We start from the raw sequence: 17,369 nt of genomic DNA on the forward strand, positions 1-17,369 counted from the left end.
GAAAATAAAAAGATAAAGCAGAATTGAAAACAAATTATTCCCACTTCAAAATAAAACTCAAAATTTACGGTTCTGTATAAAGCTCCTAACAAAGTTACAAACAATAGTGTACTAAATATTGAGTGTTCAAAATGTGAAGATGTTTAAACATATAATTTAAAGTCTGTTTTCTGTTAGTAATAAAATAACGGGGCGCGTTTAAAAAATGGTTACCCGCCTGTGCGCGCTCACACGATAGGATGTGCAGTCCTGTCTAAACCTCACTCGATGTCTGTGGTGATTGTAGGCTATTAAAAGTTTCTGACACCTAACTGCTGAAGGAATATGATTCTTGTTTTAGTTTTGCTGCGTTTATGGTTGTGGCATTTTAATGGTGAGTTTTTATGTACTTCTTGCAATATGAGTAAAATAACGTTATGTAATCAAGGAGCTACGTAACGCGTGGATAAATATCTTGTGCGAAACTTGGTCATTTCAATCACTTGTAAACGTATATTTCAGTTTATTGGCACCTTTCTACATTTCCCCAACAGTTCCAAAATGCTATTCTTGCATTTAGTTTGAAAAAAAAAAAATTGAAAAAAAAACTGAATTAACAGTTCGTGTATGAATGTGTTTCAGGAGTGTTTGGTGTTGACGGTGAAATGAAGAGTTTGTCAGTGATGGAGGGAGATTCAGTCACTCTACACACTGATACTGACACACAGGGAAATCATGCAGTGATACAGTGGATGTTTGGAGCTGAAGACCCAGATACTGTCATTGCTGAAATCAATAGAGCGGCAAATATCAGTGATGTTATTGATGAGAGATTCAGAGACAGAGTGAAGATGGACAATCAGACTGGATCTCTCACCATCACCAACATCAGAACCACAGACTCTGGACTTTATAAAGTAGAGATCAACACAAATAAAGAAGCAGAGAAAACATTTAATGTAACTGTCTACGGTGAGTACAGCAGCAGGGCTTTTTTCTCTCTAGATCTTTTTTGACCTTAAATGTTTGTCACAGATGATCATTCATAGAATGACAAATTGCTGTATTGAATTTGAGATAAAATAAAAAAACATGATTTGTAGTCTGCTGTCCCCTGTGTGTGCTGACTAAGAGATCTCTACAAAGTTTTGACTGATTTCTCTCTTCCTCTGATATTTTCCAGCTCTTCTTCCTGTTCCTGTCATCATCAGAGACGCTTCACAATGCTCTTCATCATCTGAGAGTTCATCAGTGTCTAAATGTTCACTGCTGTGTTCAGTGCTGAATGTGAGTCATGTGACTCTCTCCTGGTTCAAAGGAAACAGTTTAATCTCCAGCATCAGTGCGTCTGATCTCAGCATCAGTTTCTCTCTATCTCTGGAGGTGAAACATCAGGATAAAAACACCTACAGCTGTGTGTTAAACAACACCATCAGCAACCTGACCACACATCTGGACATCAGTCGACTCTGTCAGCCGTGTGCAGGTACATCAGTCATATTTGTGTTTATTTACTTGCCTACTCTGTTGGTTGTGTTCAGGTGTGATGTAAGCAGTGATTGGAAGCTGTATAATTCTTTGTGATATTAGACTAGCAGATGAGTTTACACTAATAATGACTGTCTTTCTTCAGGCGTTACAAAACACATAGTGCTGATATCTGTTGCTGCTGGAACTCTGTTGATTGTGGCTGTAGTTGGGATGTTCTGCGTCTGCAGGAAATGTAGAAAAACAGATCAAGAAGGCATGTATAACTAAAGTACAGCTAATAAACTGTAAATATATATATATATATATATATATATATATATATTTTTTTTTTTTAAATATGAACAAACAGAATTTAATACATTTGTCATTATTGTTCAAATAGTCCAGGCCCGTGAGGAAGAGATAACTTACGCTGATCCAACATTCTGTAAAAGAAATGCACAAAAAACGGTAAGAAAAAAAAATTGTTATTAATGACTTTGCCATGTGTCTGCATTAGTTCTATAGTGACCCACTTTCACTCACCATGTTTTCCGTTGTAGAATTCCTATTAGAATTAGTGTTTCTGTTGCTCATCCCAGTTAAGCCCGAGACACACACACACTGCACGATTTTCAGCTGTCCCAGACGAAAGATTGGCAGCATAAAACAATCGTGGCGATTTCTGTGGTCATGTGTCGTACAGTGAAAGAGGTTCAAAGACGGTTGTTGTCATGGTCTTGCGATCAAAGATAGCCTATGATACAGTATGATCATCGCACAGTGTGTTTGCTGTTACGATCCACGTTTACTGACCAACCGAAACAAATGTGACATTAAATGAACGTGACATGGTGCTAAAATATAAAACTGCTTACCTCAAGCTCTTATGCTTTACTCTTTCGCCGCTTCCACTTTTTTTTTTAACACACATAAAAACTATAACTGCTGAAGTGTGATTTATCACAGTCTGTTCTGACACAATCTGTATTGTTAAAAGCGCTATGTAAATAAAGGTGACAATTTATCATTTTTGTTTACCACTAGCGCATACTGATGACGTTTTGTAACGTGCGTCGTAGCGTACGAGTCAATAGGTGTCATCATCGTACATCCTACACACGTCGTAGCCAAGTTTATTAGATCCATGTCGCACAGTGTGACATGCAGTGATCTTATAGGACTGCTAAACTCATGTAGTGTGTCTCAGGCTTCAGTGAACTGATAATCAGTGAACTGCACTGTAGAATGTGACATGTTTGTGCAATATGGTCCTACGAAGACATTGCTGTTGCCAGCTACCATATCACGTATTATGATCATTTTAGTTGGATGGCTTAGAAAGTAAAGACTAATTGCTTTGGAATAAATGATAAAATATGAATTTGAAGAATATATAATTCATAGTATAAATATCAATTCAATTAAGTTTCAATTAAATTTCACTTTTATTGTTGGAGTTTCATCCAAAATCCATCCGTCTTGCATTCCACAGCATGTGGAAATGGCATTTTAATAAAAATAAAATGGCCAGCTTTTAAGTCTTGATGTAAGACTACTTTCATAGCTATCATTTTTTGTATCCTAAAAACAGTTAAATTATATTTTCAGACTTTTAATTACACACAGAATGATAGGAAAAGACAAGCTACAATTATAAAATCTATACATATTTAGCTTGATTTTTCCACATATCACATATTTAATCTCAAGCTTTTCACATACCCTATTGTCTTCTTGACAAACAAATGCACTACTTTAGAAAAGAAAATAAATGAATAAAAATAAAAACTTAATTGGTGGCAAAATTACAGTTAACGTGCAAATAATTATAAAACTTGTCCAATTTCAGACAGCTCTTGCTATTTGTATGGAATTTTTAGTAACATTGTAACATTTTTAGTATAATTAATTCTAAAAAAGCAGTATATATTATACAAAAGTTGAGCCGTATTTGTTTTGTTTTTTTCAGCGCGTTAAACAAGAGGATGAGGTGGTGTACGCAGGCATCAGGAGATAATCACATTCTGATTCCTCATTAATTATGTTTTGCTCATAGTAACTGTGTTTCTTTGTTTTATTTATTATTTTTAATTGTGTTCTTTTTTGTGAGTGTGTTGTGACTTGGTATTTTAATATATGTTTTCTTCTGATGACTTATACACTGATCATTTGATCAGTTTGTACAGGAGTTGTTACTGTAATGTTTTTGCTTCAGTGGTGTACAAGAAAGCCCCCCACACACCAGCTGTCACTGGAGGGGTGAATAGAGTGATGTAGCCATGATGTTGTTTGGTTTGTGGTGCTCGGACATGTCAGTGTTTTTAAAAGTCATACAGGTCAAGCTCATGCATAACTTCCTGGAAAATTAATCAGCACAGTACGAGAAGGCAGAATCTGAAGAAGGCCTTGCAGAAGCAGAACCGACGAGCCATTTTCTAATATCCATGTTTAATTTACGTGAGAATGCTGTGAAAAAACATGTTGCTAGTGCCGGGGCTTCACTCTGCATGCAAATTAATATTCCGAAGGTGTAATAATGCTGCCACAGCAAATCACAGATGCACACATGCTAGGTTTATTTTTCACAAAACGTGAACACACACCAACTGTATTTTGTCATTTTTATTTAGTTAAAATACATGATAAAATACAATTATTTGAACATACTTTGAATGTAATTAAATTATTTTCAATGTATGTTAAATTAGTTAAAATCTATAAGGGGGCACAACACTGGCCGTAGTTATATAAATTTTAAGGCAAGACACCTCAAGCAAATAAGGTAAAAATGTAACAAATATCACCACTTCCTCAATTGATTGATAACACTAAGAATTACAAACATTTTTTGTATTAAAAGTTTTTAAAATGTAATGTTTAAATATGCAAATGAAGCATTATCTAATTAAATATGCACTAAATTGTATACATTTCCAGAACATAAATCTAATCATTGGATGAAGACAGCAGATTTTGTTGACATATTAGAGTTACAGGTTTTTACATAGGAGATTTTAGATATCACTTCTTATTGCAAAAATTTGAAAATATTGTGGCAAGTAATAAATATAATAATGTGACTATAAATCATAATCTAAAACAAACCCTTCTGTAAAAACCTTTTAAAAGTTTGATGTATGGAAGTGCTACCAAAGTGGACATTTCTGGGTCAGTGCACGAGGGAGAAAAAAATCATTTTGAGAAAAACATTTAAAGAAATGTGTTGTAATTGAAATCTACACATACAATTATATAAAGTGCAATAAAATAAATACTTAAAAGTGTATTTTGGTTGTTTTCTTTCCACTTGTCTGAAACAACATGCTGTGAAATGACAATGTGTAAGGAGACATTCATCAAATCCTCATATAAAAAATGTAACTACATCACTCTTCAAAGTAATAAAATCAGCAAATTAGAAAATTCCCCTTGATTACTGAGGAGTTCAGAAATAAAAAATACTTTTTTTTGCCAAACACACCAACAAATAAAGTGATCTGTTGACTCAATTTTTTTTTGTTTTGTTTTCATTTTTTCATGTGTGGGATGGGGAATTATATTTAAATACAGTCTTAAAGGATGCAGGAGCTTATGAAAATGGCAGTTTGATAGATAATTTACTTAAAATGATAAAACTCAGCTCTCCCAGCTTGACTCAATAGTGTCAAAGTGCACACAGCAGGGAGGAACGAGGAACACTCAGACGAGGATATAACTCAAAATAATACCCTGCGTCCCAATGTTCATACTATCCATCCTAAATAGTATGTGAGATTACAATAAGTGTGCCCCAAAGCATAGTATGTTGAAAAGAGTACGCCAAAAGTCCCCGGATGGTCTACTATTTCAGGTTGATTTTTGAAGTGTGGATCCGTGCACACTCTAATGGCAAAAATTGCCCACAATCCATTGCGCTTTGGCGAAGGATTCGGTCCAGAACTACAAACACGAATAAAACGCGTTAAAAATTGTTCTTTTTTCTCCAATACGGTAGGAAGTTAAATGAAATGTGGAGGATGTTAACTGTGACAAGATGATTGACAGGCCAGTTTACAGTGACAGGGTGCGTGTAGATGTGACAGAGCGGTCCATTAAAGACGCAGTTGTGTAACGTGATAGTATGTCCCAAAGCTTGCCTACTCTTCTACTACACACTCAAAAGACATACTTTAAGGGCGTAGTACAAGTAGGCACATTGGGACGCGGCAATAGTCTTCAATGATGACATCAGGGCATGACAAGGCAAGGCTGACACACAGACAGAAACACCAGGGAGTTACGAGTAGACCAAACGAACACTAACTGAACAGGCAGGAACTTAAATACACAAGATAATGATAGACATAATCAAACACGGCTGGACAAGACTTAACTAATAATCACACTGAACAAGGACAGGAACAAGACCAAATAAGGACACAAGAGGCAGGGACACAAGACACACATGACAGAGGACTGACAAATAGGACTCTCCCATACATTGTTGTTCACTATCAGCAGCCAGCAATTTAGTATCCAATTAGTTTTGTCTAATTTTGGCTGAAGATTTTGCTGCTCAGAGCCTGCAATGTTTATAGTGGTGTAGGAATGACACCTAAAACCCTGAAACAAGTTATCCTTTTTTCACTTATGGATACTTTTGATGAACTTCACCATGTGTCTTTTTTACCATCTGTATTATTATTTTATATTAAGTTTTTGGCTAAAAAATGTTTTACAGGGTCGTTCACCGTTGCAGTCCCTCACCATTTATCCGGGCTTGGGACCGGCATATAGTTGAAGAATCGACTATATGGCTTGGTTTACACATTATTTTGGAACAAGCATGGGCTAAGAAACACCTGGCAAACAAGAAAGCCCCAGGAATCGATGGGATTTACCTCTTAATACACAGCTTATTTTAGGGTTCACCTAAATTGTGTAGTCCCTGCACCACTTTAGCAGACAGGCTTAGCTAAGTCTAGCTATAATTGTTTGCTTTTGGTAATAAAATTTCCTCTTTTTTCATTGTTCCTAACTTATTGCGACTTTCTTTTTATAACCATTCAGATTAAAGCCTAAAAGGTTAAAGCTTACTTCAGCCAAAAAATTTCATTTCTGTCATAATTTACTCATCCTCATGTCATTTTAAACCTGTATGACTTTCAGTCTTCTATTAAACATAAAAGAAGATATTTTGAAGAATATCGGTAACCAAACCGTTTTGGTTCCCATTGACTTCCACTGTATATACTCATTTTGTGTTCAACAGAAGAGAGAAACTCATACAGGTATGGGATGACATGAGGGTGAGTAATGATCACAGAATTTTCATTTCTGAGTGAACCATCCCTTTAGATTCTGTTTTACGTAATGGGGAAATGAACTACATATTAGAACATTTCAGAGATTAGAAAAATGTAAATGATTCAGGCTGCTGGAGATAAGTGCGATCAATGAAGAGAGGAAAGAAAAAACAATCATAGCTAGAATCCATGAATCCCTGTGTTTGCATCTTCAAACTTGTTCCTGGATTTTATGTTTGCTTTCTTTGACGGTCAGCGCTCCTATGCTGGTTTCATTGCATCCAACTTGCATCAAGTTGGCTGAAATGCAGAAATGCTTTTTTTCAGTCATTGGGAGATATTAGAAATACATGAAAAATTGAAGTTTTCATAAGACCTACCTTTTTGATATCCTCCTCTCTTTTTCCTGAAGCATATCACAGCTACAATCACTAGTACTATTACTACAGAGAGCAGCACTGGAATCAAAAATACTGGAAAATCTGTCAAAGACAAAGACAAACAAAAACTGATATGAAATACATTAAGGACCTAAAAGTACAGTAGCTGTTAGGGATGCGACTGGTCACGCATCGGAACCGGCTGATAATTACTTCCGCATTACACTTTATTTTAAGGTGACATTATTACACAGTAATAACACAAATTAGTAATGTGTAATATTACATTAATTAAATTACTAGTTAATGTAGGATTAAGATTAGGGTTTGGTTTAGGGTTTGTTGCTAATAATCATGCATCATTTATTGTTATGTGTAACTATGTATGCCACCTGAAAATAAAGTGTTAACTTACTTCCTATGACACAGTCAGTGGTCTCTTTTGGCCTAATGTGTAAGTAAAATAATAATAATAACACGGGATACAAAGTGGGGTTTAATTAAAGCAACCTTATTCTGACTTCATCAGACAAGTTGTTAGTTTAAGTGACATCCGTCTCGAAATCAGATTCATCTTGAAAGCATGTTTTGTTTAAGTTTGTCAAATATAAATCAATGTCATTACTGACTGACTGTCCATATGGCAATATGTAATTAAAGATACATGATAAATTAATAAATAAATATAAATAATAAAATGACTATTAATGATCATGTGGATATGGGCTGCATTGGCTCAAATATATTTGATGTTCATTTTGTTTCTGAGTTCATATAGTTCCTGTGTCCTTAGTTGCCTGTGTTTCTAGTGTGTTCTTATTGGTTTCCTAGGTTTTTTTTTATTATTCTTAGTTTGTTTGTTTCTATGGTTACTCATTATGTTCATCTGTGTTTAGCTCATTGTTTTGTTCTGTATATATATATATATATATATGTATATACTGCCTAGTTTCCACTGTCTGGGTTGGTTATTGTCTTAGTTCACTTGTCTTACTGCCTTTTGGATTATTTTCTTCTTGCGGTGTTAATAAACCTTGTTGCACGTAGCTCCTGCTTCTACCACTCCTTGCCTGCCTGCAGATAATCAATCATTCGGTTCTAAGTAATAATTAAATTATTGCATAATTTAAATCCACATTTATTAAATACATGACTGACAGAGATCAGCTCAGTGTGTAACACTAATATCATCTCTGATGTACCTGCACACGGCTGACAGAGTTGACTGATGTCCAGATGTGTTGTCTGGCTGCTGATGTTGTTGTTTAACACACAGCTGTAGGTGTTTTTATCCTGATGTTCCACCTCCAGAGATAGAGAGAGACTGATGCTGAGATCAGACGCACTGATGCTGGAGATTAAACTGTTTCCTTTGAACCAGGAGAGAGTCACATGACTCACATTCAGCACTGAACACAGCAGTGAACATTTAGACACTGATGAACTCTCAGATGATGAAGAACATTGTGAAGTGTCTCTGATGATGACAGGAACAGGAAGATGATCTAAAACACAATAAAGAAAAGATTGTTTCTTCATATTAAACTGCAGGAAGGAAAATCGAAAATATAATGTATTCTTTCAGTGTCTAAATTTTCTAAAATATTCTAAATTTTAAAAGGAAAAAGTCATCAAAAACTAATGTTTCTGAATCTGTCATATTCAATAAATTAATTCAACTGATTTTACTTTTTCCTGTTGTTTGATGAGTGGTGTTTGTTTGGTGTTACCTTATAGATGATTGATTGATTGATTGATTGATTGATTGATTGATTGATTGATTGATTGATTGATTGATTGATTGATTGATTGATTGATTGATTGATTGATTGATTCATTCATTCATATATTTGTAATGTATCAAGGTCACTGAAATTGAAATACTCACCATAGACCGAAACACTGAATCTCTTGTATGAAACCTTATTGCTGCTGCTGATTTTAAGATTATAAAGTCCAGAGTCTGTGGTTCTGATGTTTGTGAAGGTGAGAGATCCAGTCTGACTGTCCACCTGCACTCTGCCAACAACCCTATCAGCTATTATGGTGCTACTGGCCTTTCCATTGATTTGGACAACTAGAGTTTTTTCAGGTCCATAATACCATACTATCAGATCATCTTTCTGTTTTTCAACACCTGTGTGTAGTGTGACAGAATCTCCCTGCGTCACAGACACATCTTCTGTCTCAACACCAAACACACCTAGTGAACAAAAACAATGGTTTCCAGGTTACATGATTAACATGACAGTAATGATAAAACTATTGTCTGTATTTTTTTATTTTTTGTGTGTGTGCGAGGATTTATAATGTTTTTACTCTACACTATCACGTTCTATTTACGTTCCTAGAAAGTTCTCTTAAGGTTCCAAGAACGTTCTCCTAACCTCTTTACTCCGATACCGCTGCTGTCAGTAATCATCCAGCACTCCCGTCCTGAGTAGAGTATTTGCGGCATGGAGGACGGACAGGTATGGACCTCAATAATCAGTACTACAAACCATATGTCTTGTTTCAAACTATTGTTTAATCATTAAAGATAATCAGAGCACATTTAACCATCATAAGAAGCAGAATGAGATTGAATTATCCGTTAATATAAAATTTCTTTATTATAACTACCATCCCAGCAGGCACACAATGTCATAAGACGTTGATATTTGGTTAAATTTCGGTTGCGACGTCGGATGACCAGAATTCAACGTAAATTCAATGTCTAATGTCAATGTTAAATTGATGTCCAATACCGACGTCAGCTGATGTTGAGATTTTGTTGTTTTTAGGTTGTGCAACCAAGATCCAACGTTAAGTCAACGTCAAATTGACGTCAAATATTGACGTCAACCCAATTTTCATTTTCAACCAAAATGCAACGTCTGTCCGACGTCATGTCCAACGTCAACATGACGTTACATAGACGTCTGGTGCCTGCTGGAATGTACCATATAATAACCCAGATCTTACGTTTCTTAAGCACCAAATAACAATGACTTCAACAAAATATTGGGTTTTAAGAATGCGAATTTTATTTTTACAGACATTAAAAATGAATAACATTTATTTGACTTTAATGTTACATTCATTTCTTACCACTGAATTAACGATGCGTAGGCCTACGTGCTTCTCTCTTTTGGTCCGTAAACAAAAACGTATCAGTTAATATCGTGTTCTCTTCAATTGCTTGTCAAATATCTTTGAAATCACAATATTTGCTCTCGAATATTTATTAATTATAATTAATTATTCAATAAAGAGATCAATAAACGAGTGTTAATCAGTCAGTAAAACAAAATGACCGTTAATTTTTAAATATGAGTGTGCGGCTTTATATGGAACACAGCAGAAAAGCGCGTGTATTTCAGACATGAAATTCTGCAAAAATAGTTTGTTTATGATTAAAAAAAATACACATTTCAGCATTAGAATAATCAGAAAAATCTGCAAAGTTTTAATTAGTTTACAAGATTATGACAACTAAAAATAACCTGCAGGGGACGTTCTGGGAACGTTCTTTGTAGGTTATAAAATTAAACCTAAAAATAACCTACAGGGAACGTTCCCAGAACGTTCTTATTTGGTTCCCAAAAAATAACCAACTGGGAACCAAATGGGAACGTTAGGGGGACGTTCTGTGTTTGCTGGGATAATTAGCCCATAACACTTTCATTGTACAAAAAGAGCAAAGAACGTTTACATTATCAAAGAACATTTTCACTTCAGTCCAGCGGGTTCAATCACTCTCAAAAACTCCCATAATAATCTCTAAAGCTGTTTACACTGTGAAATTAATATCTTACTTACATTCCTACATCTTCACTTTGTTATTTCTGAGGAGAGAATTCAGTCCGCGAGCGCGCGCGGTGACGAAATAGCGGCGCTTCGGCGATGACTCATCTGAACGCTTCTGATTGGTCCTTGCATTCATAAACTCAACAGAGACGTATGTGATTGGGTATAATGCGCAGCGCTTTTAAAGCGTGTGTGTCTCTGGCTCTGTGCCAGCCAGCGAACGCAGATTGAATTCAACAGCTGTTTTTCTTTTGATATAGTTCGCTGCAAAACTGCGCATTTCACCCAAAATTGTTTGGTGTGATATAATTCCAAATTTAGGGGGGCCAAGCTTGTTGACAGGGGGGCACCGCCCTGCCCTCCAGCGATTCCAAGATTCTATTCTGCAGAAGAAACACTTTCGGTGAATTTTAAATAAATTGATTTAGTTTCCATGTCACAGTGCACATGAGAATCTGTGAAATACAGCTTTGTAATTATAAACCATCATGGCTGCAAAAATAGAGAATGCAGAAACTGAATTTCTCTCATTACAAATCGTGCACACACACATTTCAGCTCATGTTTTGAATCCTAGACCACAATTTAATTTACATCCACAAACTAGCAGATCAGTGCACGCGGTTCTTAAATTGAAAGAAAGGATGAAGCTATAAAATCTAATCTTACCATTTGTGAAGATGAGTAATGAAAAATAAAGAAACCCGAGGCTTGGAAACACTGAGCTATTCATATTTCCTCTGTTGGACCAACTATGCAGTCTGAAACTGACATGGAAGGTTGATTCCTCAGCTGGATCTTTAGATCTCATTCACACCTGTGTTGATAACAGCAGCTTCTGACCTTATGAGTGGAAAGAACAGGAACAGACTTCTTTTGTCAGGTAGACGTGATGCAAATTGAAACACCCATTTCAGCTAGACCAATGTCTACCAAACTGGCATCAGACAATGTAAAACAATGAAACATCGCAATCACCTATTAGCCCAACCCTAGCATTAACTAAAAGTGAAAGAACACTGTACAGGTAACATAGGTGCACTCTAACCACTGAAATGTGCCCTGGCAAGCCTTTTTCTTAAGTTTCCTTTCCTAATAAATGGGGCGCTTCAAAAAAAACCAGGTGTATAATTTACAAAAAGTAATCTAGCCTTATGACAAAATTAGACACACTATAGAATAAAAAGATCTTGATTATTATGGGTGGTAATACTGTACACAACACAACAGAAATAAATGACACTAGGTCATCAGTTGTTAGATTACAAGAATGAAAGAAAGAAGAAAGAGAAGCATTGCAGGTGAACAGGATCTCTAAATTTAGTCCAGGAAGTGTTTGCTAAAACACAGTTTAATGGTCTTAAAGGAAACTAAAAATGTCAAGAACTGCTTTATAAATTGCAATAAGAGTCAAATGTAGTTCAGACCCAATACATAAATATGCATTAATCAGTTTTGTATATGTAAGGAGGAATTATTTTGGAAAACATGGCTAATTCACGTTATGGCCCATGGATTTGTGAAGATATAAATATAATACAAATGTGCCTTATAAGGTGAAATTATTTAAAACCATATTTAAATGTGATTTCAACTGTGCTGGTCTAAAACTAACTTGCATTGTACATTCAAACCTATACAACCGTAAAAATGTAGGAGTGGTGCAGTATCGAATTACAAGCCGTTGCTCAACAGGTTGCTCAGCAATCATGTGACTGTGATAAACTGCCAGGACAGAGATGTTATTGCTATGTGGAATTTCCAACCGCATGTTAAAAAGATATCCTTATCATTCTATACAGTAACCTTTGTGCTAGACTTCAACTGACAAGTCAATTTACGTACATAATAAAAAGTATCAACCACCTATACGATTGCACCTGTGTCAATGTTTAAACCACTTTAATGTGTTTTTGTAACGTTAGATGATTTATATTAGATGGACTTGTTAGCACACTGACGTCTGGCCTTTACTCTCTGAGCTTAGATATCAAGAAGACATCGCTTACGAGAAGTCTTTGCTGAGATTTTTGGACTTTTTAGTCAGAGAGTCATAACTGATTTGCTCATAGGAAAATACATCAGAAGTACAAGCAATAAACAAAACATGGCTAAAGCAGCTGATCTGACTTGTTGACAGATGGACTGGATCAGCTTATTGAGTCACTTTGGTGAAGTGTGACATTTCCACCAAAGATTTTGACTTTTTAACAGAGGACATACTCCATATGTAGTGACATAAATGAGTTTGTCACTATGAGGTGGTGTAGGGTTGTTTCTGGCGTGTGTGATCCAAAAAAAAAGATGTTTCCATTCCAGCATTTCATTTAAAGCTTGTAGAAATCATCTTGAACACAAAGTAATACACACATGCTTACTTTCACTTATCGTTGGTATCCTGCCAGACATTTTGAGTCTGGTCAATAGTTGGATGGTTTAGGTCACACAATTTAGAGTTTTAAATAATCAAGCTGTGATCTGATTGGTCATATGTGCTCTGGTGGGCGTGGCTACTGTTGCTGCTTTAGTTCAAGACATCAAGATCCAGAGGAGAAAATACATATATCTTTGTATTTCTTGATGAACTGAACAGTTCATCTTCAGTTCATTCAAATGAACTTAGTCATCAAATGTCTATTTATTGACTCATCTTGATACATTTTAATGCTAAATATTCAGATATTCAAATATTCAGCAAGGTTATGAAGACTTTGCAGTTCAGCAGTTCAGATTTGGTCAGTTCTTTGAGAAAAGTACAATTATAAACCTTCATACGTGAAAACAAAGGTGCTTTTTTTTCTGACCAGCTTAGTTTGCTAGTCAAACAGAAACATGCTGTGGTCTGAGGTTTATTTGATTCAGCGTAGCACAAGGTGAACTAAATGAATGTGGTTTATTCTGTTGGATGAACAAATGGTACTTGTTCCTGATAGCGTGTCTATTAATGGATGTGTGCGGTTGGTTTGCAGGTGTAGTTTGGGTAAAGGATCTTGTTCAACCGTCAGTGTTTTTTTTTTTTTTTTTTTAATAAAATGAGTTAACCTGTTTATAAGATAAATATTCGAGCATATCGGAGGAGCTGAATCCTGCATGTTATGATAATGGTTCTATTAGAGATTTACAAAAGATAGGTGACTTTAACAGCCATTACATTTGTGCAAGTCTACACCGTAAACTGACGTTATTTCATAGATAGAATCAGTGTATGCTAAATAACTATTAATGTGCAGAAAATGTAAAGATGTTGTGATTAACATGTAAGAATAAGCAGAATTATAAACTTTCAAAATAAACCTCAAAGTTTAGGGTGCAGAAGTCTAGTAAAGCTCACATTTTCCTAACAAAGCAAACAAACAAACACACTTAATCTCTCTTATTTAAATTTGAGCAAATTGCCCAACAGTATCTACTAAATATTAAGTGCTCAAAATGTTAAGCCGTTTAAACATAAGGATGTAAAATTTGTTTTCTGTTACTAATAAAATAAGAGGGCTAAAAAAAAAAAAAAACGGGCTACGTGTCTGAGCGATCACGCTACAGGATGTGCAAACCTGTCTAGAAACCTCAAGCGATGTGTGTGCTGATTGTGTCAGAAGTTTCTGACACGTTTAACTGCTTAAAACGATGGTTCTCGTTTTAGTTTTGCTGCGTTTATGGTTGTGTAATTTGGGTGGTAATAAAATATTTTTATATGTATTTACTTATTGCAGTACGAGTAAAATAAAGTTATGTAACTTTGCCGAACATATTAACGGACAGATAAATATATAATTTGTCATGTAAAACTTGGTCACATTAATTTTTTTGTTAGTAAAATTTTTTTTCAGATTTTTCACATTTTTCTGTGTTTTCCCCAGCAATCCTCAAATCAGTCTGAACTGCTATTCTTGCATTTAGTTTGAAAAATCTGAATTAAGATTGTTTCTGTGTTTCAGGAGTGTTTGGTGTTGACGGTGAAATGAAGAGTTTGTCAGTGATGGAGGGAGATTCAGTCACTCTACACACTGATACTGACACACAGGGAAATGATACAGTGATACAGTGGATGTTTGGAGCTGAAAACCCAGATACTGTCATTGCTGAAATCTTTAGAGCGGCAAATATCAGTGATGTTACTGATGAGAGATTCAGAGACAGAGTGAAGATGGACAGTCAGACTGGATCTCTCACCATCACCAACATCAGAACCACAGACTCTGGACTTTATCAAGTAGAGATCACCACAAATAAAGAAGCAGAGAAAACATTTAATGTAGCTGTCTACGGTGAGTACAGCAGCAGGGCTTTTTTCTCTCTAGATCTTTTTTGACCATAAATCTTTATCACAAATTATCAATGTATATTGAAGTGAATTAAATACAAAGAAAAAAATGTGATTTATTATTACTGTCCCCTGTACGTGTTGACTCTGATTTCTCTCTTCCTCTGATATTTTCCAGCTCTTCTTCCTGTTCCTGTCATCATCAGAAACACTTCGCAATGCTCTTCATCATCTGAGAGTTCATCAGTGTCTAAATGTTCACTGCTGTGTTCAGTGCTGAATGTGAGTCATGTGACTCTCTCCTGGTTCAAAGGAAACAGTTTAATCTCCAGCATCAGTGCGTCTGATCTCAGCATCAGTCTCTCTCTATCTCTGGAGGTGGAACATCAGGATAAAAACACCTACAGCTGTGTGTTAAACAACACCATCAGCAACCTGACCACACATCTGGACATCAGTCAACTCTGTCAGCCGTGCGCAGGTACATCAAAATGTTGTAGATTTAAGTAGCAAATGAGAATCGCTAAAATTAATGCATGTATTTTGAGACAAATGTCTTCTTTATGATTTTCAGTTTTGTTTAAGATAATTAAAGCAACCGTTTTTAAATAACAAAAGAATATGTGAAAGTATGGTATTTAGGGTAAAAAGCGCCCCTGCTGTTGGGGATAAAGGCGTACAGTAATTAACATGATAATTAATAGATGGCTGACTTTTTCATTTGTTAACATGACATGGTTAGATTCAGATGGTAAATATCATATATTATGTTGTGTGTCCATCTTAGTGATAATCACCATGTTTAGAATGAAACCATCATATTTAAAAACACAATATTAATCATATCATATAATAAAATTTCATTTGTTGTTACTACTGTAAATATATATTAAACTATTATTGGATCTCCTTCAATGCTTTCAGGATCTCTATTTATTAAAATGATTTTGTTTCTGTATTTTAAAATATATAATATACAGTATATTTATTGAACAAAAAATAATTAATTTTTTCAAAATAAGCAGAAAATAGTAAAAATTTTGCTAAAGTGATTGTTTTGAACAAGTATTAACTTAAACCTTATTTAAAAAAAAACAAAAAACACATTAGCCGAAGTATTTGTATTAATACCGCGTGCCTTTCACCCCGTGTGTGTAAAAGGCCCCTCTTGCCACCTCACATATTTATTTTTTTAAGATTTTTAAACAAAATAAACAACTTGTATGATTTATTTTCACGCAAAATATGTTGCTCCATTAATGTTCAATACAACGTATATATTTTTTCTGCAATTATACATTTTAGGCGCAGTGAAAAGCAATTTATTTCTTAAGGTGGGCCTTTAGCCCCGTTGTACCCTATATATATACTGTACATATAAACCCTTTTTGATAATTTGTTTGTATTTAATTGATATTTAATTAGTTTCCTTATCATTCATCTAATCATTTATCTTATTTACCTATTGATGATTTATTTCATTGAATGATTATTAATTGTCATTTTGTGTTATAGATTTTGTCTCTGTTCAGACTGTTATTCTGGTGTTTGGTCTGATCAGTGTTGTTCTGGTCTTTGGGATGTTTGGTGAGTTGGATTCTGACTTATTACAATTAAATGTAACATGAACCCATATGCAAAACATAAGCACTTTGTAAAAATTTCACAATGCCCCCCCATCCCACCCATAAGTACAATAAGATGTTTATAATATTCTAAATGCATTCTTAGGCCTATTAAAGGTTTTTGCTGATGGAAGTAAGAAACGCCCACAACGACCTGAAGATACAGACCTAAAGAGTCTCGAACAACCTGAAGACTCGACACAAACACTGATACATTATGTGCAAGTGTGATTAATGTGAGTTATTTATTTCCAAATAGTTTTGAGGCTCATTTGATGCAGCTGACATATTTCAGTACATTGATACTGGACATTTGATGGACATTAACATATTGGGTAAAAGATTTATATCCAGCATAGGCCTATTCATGGTGTAAGATATAGTAAATGATAGTAAATAATTTACCATAGTGTAGTAAATGACTGGAATTCATAGTTTTACATATATTTTAGATTTAATATAGCTAATATATTGAAATGTGTCATATTATGTTTAACTATAGTGTTAGATTTCCAAAAATGTCTTCTGATGGCCAGATGTTTTATGTATATAGCTGGCAAACAGCAGCCCTCTGTTC

The 17,369-nt window shown here is 35.0% G+C and overlaps 3 protein-coding genes across 5 annotated transcripts; 2 read left to right on the forward strand and 1 right to left on the reverse strand.

The window, feature by feature from the left end:
- Positions 1–246: 246 nt before the first annotated feature.
- Positions 247–3,927, forward strand: LOC131529615 (CD48 antigen-like). The gene is made up of 6 exons (XM_058759390.1): positions 247–373; positions 622–951; positions 1,163–1,465; positions 1,613–1,723; positions 1,853–1,920; positions 3,422–3,927. Exons 1-6 carry the CDS (start codon positions 325–327, stop codon positions 3,467–3,469), a joined length of 909 nt encoding a protein of 302 aa, XP_058615373.1. The 5' UTR covers positions 247–324; the 3' UTR covers positions 3,470–3,927.
- Positions 3,928–4,059: 132 nt separating this feature from the next.
- LOC131529614 (uncharacterized) lies at positions 4,060–11,765 on the reverse strand. 3 transcript variants are annotated; one of them, XR_009268157.1, is made up of 6 exons: positions 11,576–11,764; positions 10,919–11,289; positions 9,006–9,320; positions 8,320–8,622; positions 7,118–7,219; positions 4,060–7,037 (listed from the first exon to the last, which is right to left on the reverse strand). XR_009268157.1 is itself a non-coding variant. In XM_058759388.1 (5 exons), the coding sequence occupies exons 1-5, from the start codon at positions 11,715–11,717 to the stop codon at positions 6,949–6,951; spliced, it is 951 nt and encodes a 316-aa protein (XP_058615371.1). In that variant the 5' UTR covers positions 11,718–11,764; the 3' UTR covers positions 4,060–6,948. The 3 variants fall into 3 exon arrangements, 2 of the variants coding, with proteins under 2 accessions (XP_058615371.1, XP_058615372.1); XM_058759388.1 differs by lacking the exon at positions 10,919–11,289; XM_058759389.1 differs by lacking the exons at positions 4,060–7,037; positions 7,118–7,219; positions 10,919–11,289 and adding an exon at positions 7,260–8,191 and having other exon boundaries at positions 11,576–11,765.
- Positions 11,766–12,187: 422 nt separating this feature from the next.
- On the forward strand, positions 12,188–17,332 carry LOC131529617 (SLAM family member 6-like). The gene is made up of 5 exons (XM_058759398.1): positions 12,188–12,207; positions 14,842–15,171; positions 15,346–15,648; positions 16,683–16,754; positions 16,899–17,332. Exons 2-5 carry the CDS (start codon positions 14,865–14,867, stop codon positions 17,021–17,023), a joined length of 807 nt encoding a protein of 268 aa, XP_058615381.1. The 5' UTR covers positions 12,188–12,207; positions 14,842–14,864; the 3' UTR covers positions 17,024–17,332.
- Positions 17,333–17,369: the final 37 nt, after the last annotated feature.

This window comes from Onychostoma macrolepis, chromosome 22, assembly GCF_012432095.1.
Source record: "Onychostoma macrolepis isolate SWU-2019 chromosome 22, ASM1243209v1, whole genome shotgun sequence".
In the NCBI taxonomy this organism is placed as follows: Eukaryota; Metazoa; Chordata; class Actinopteri; order Cypriniformes; family Cyprinidae; genus Onychostoma; species Onychostoma macrolepis.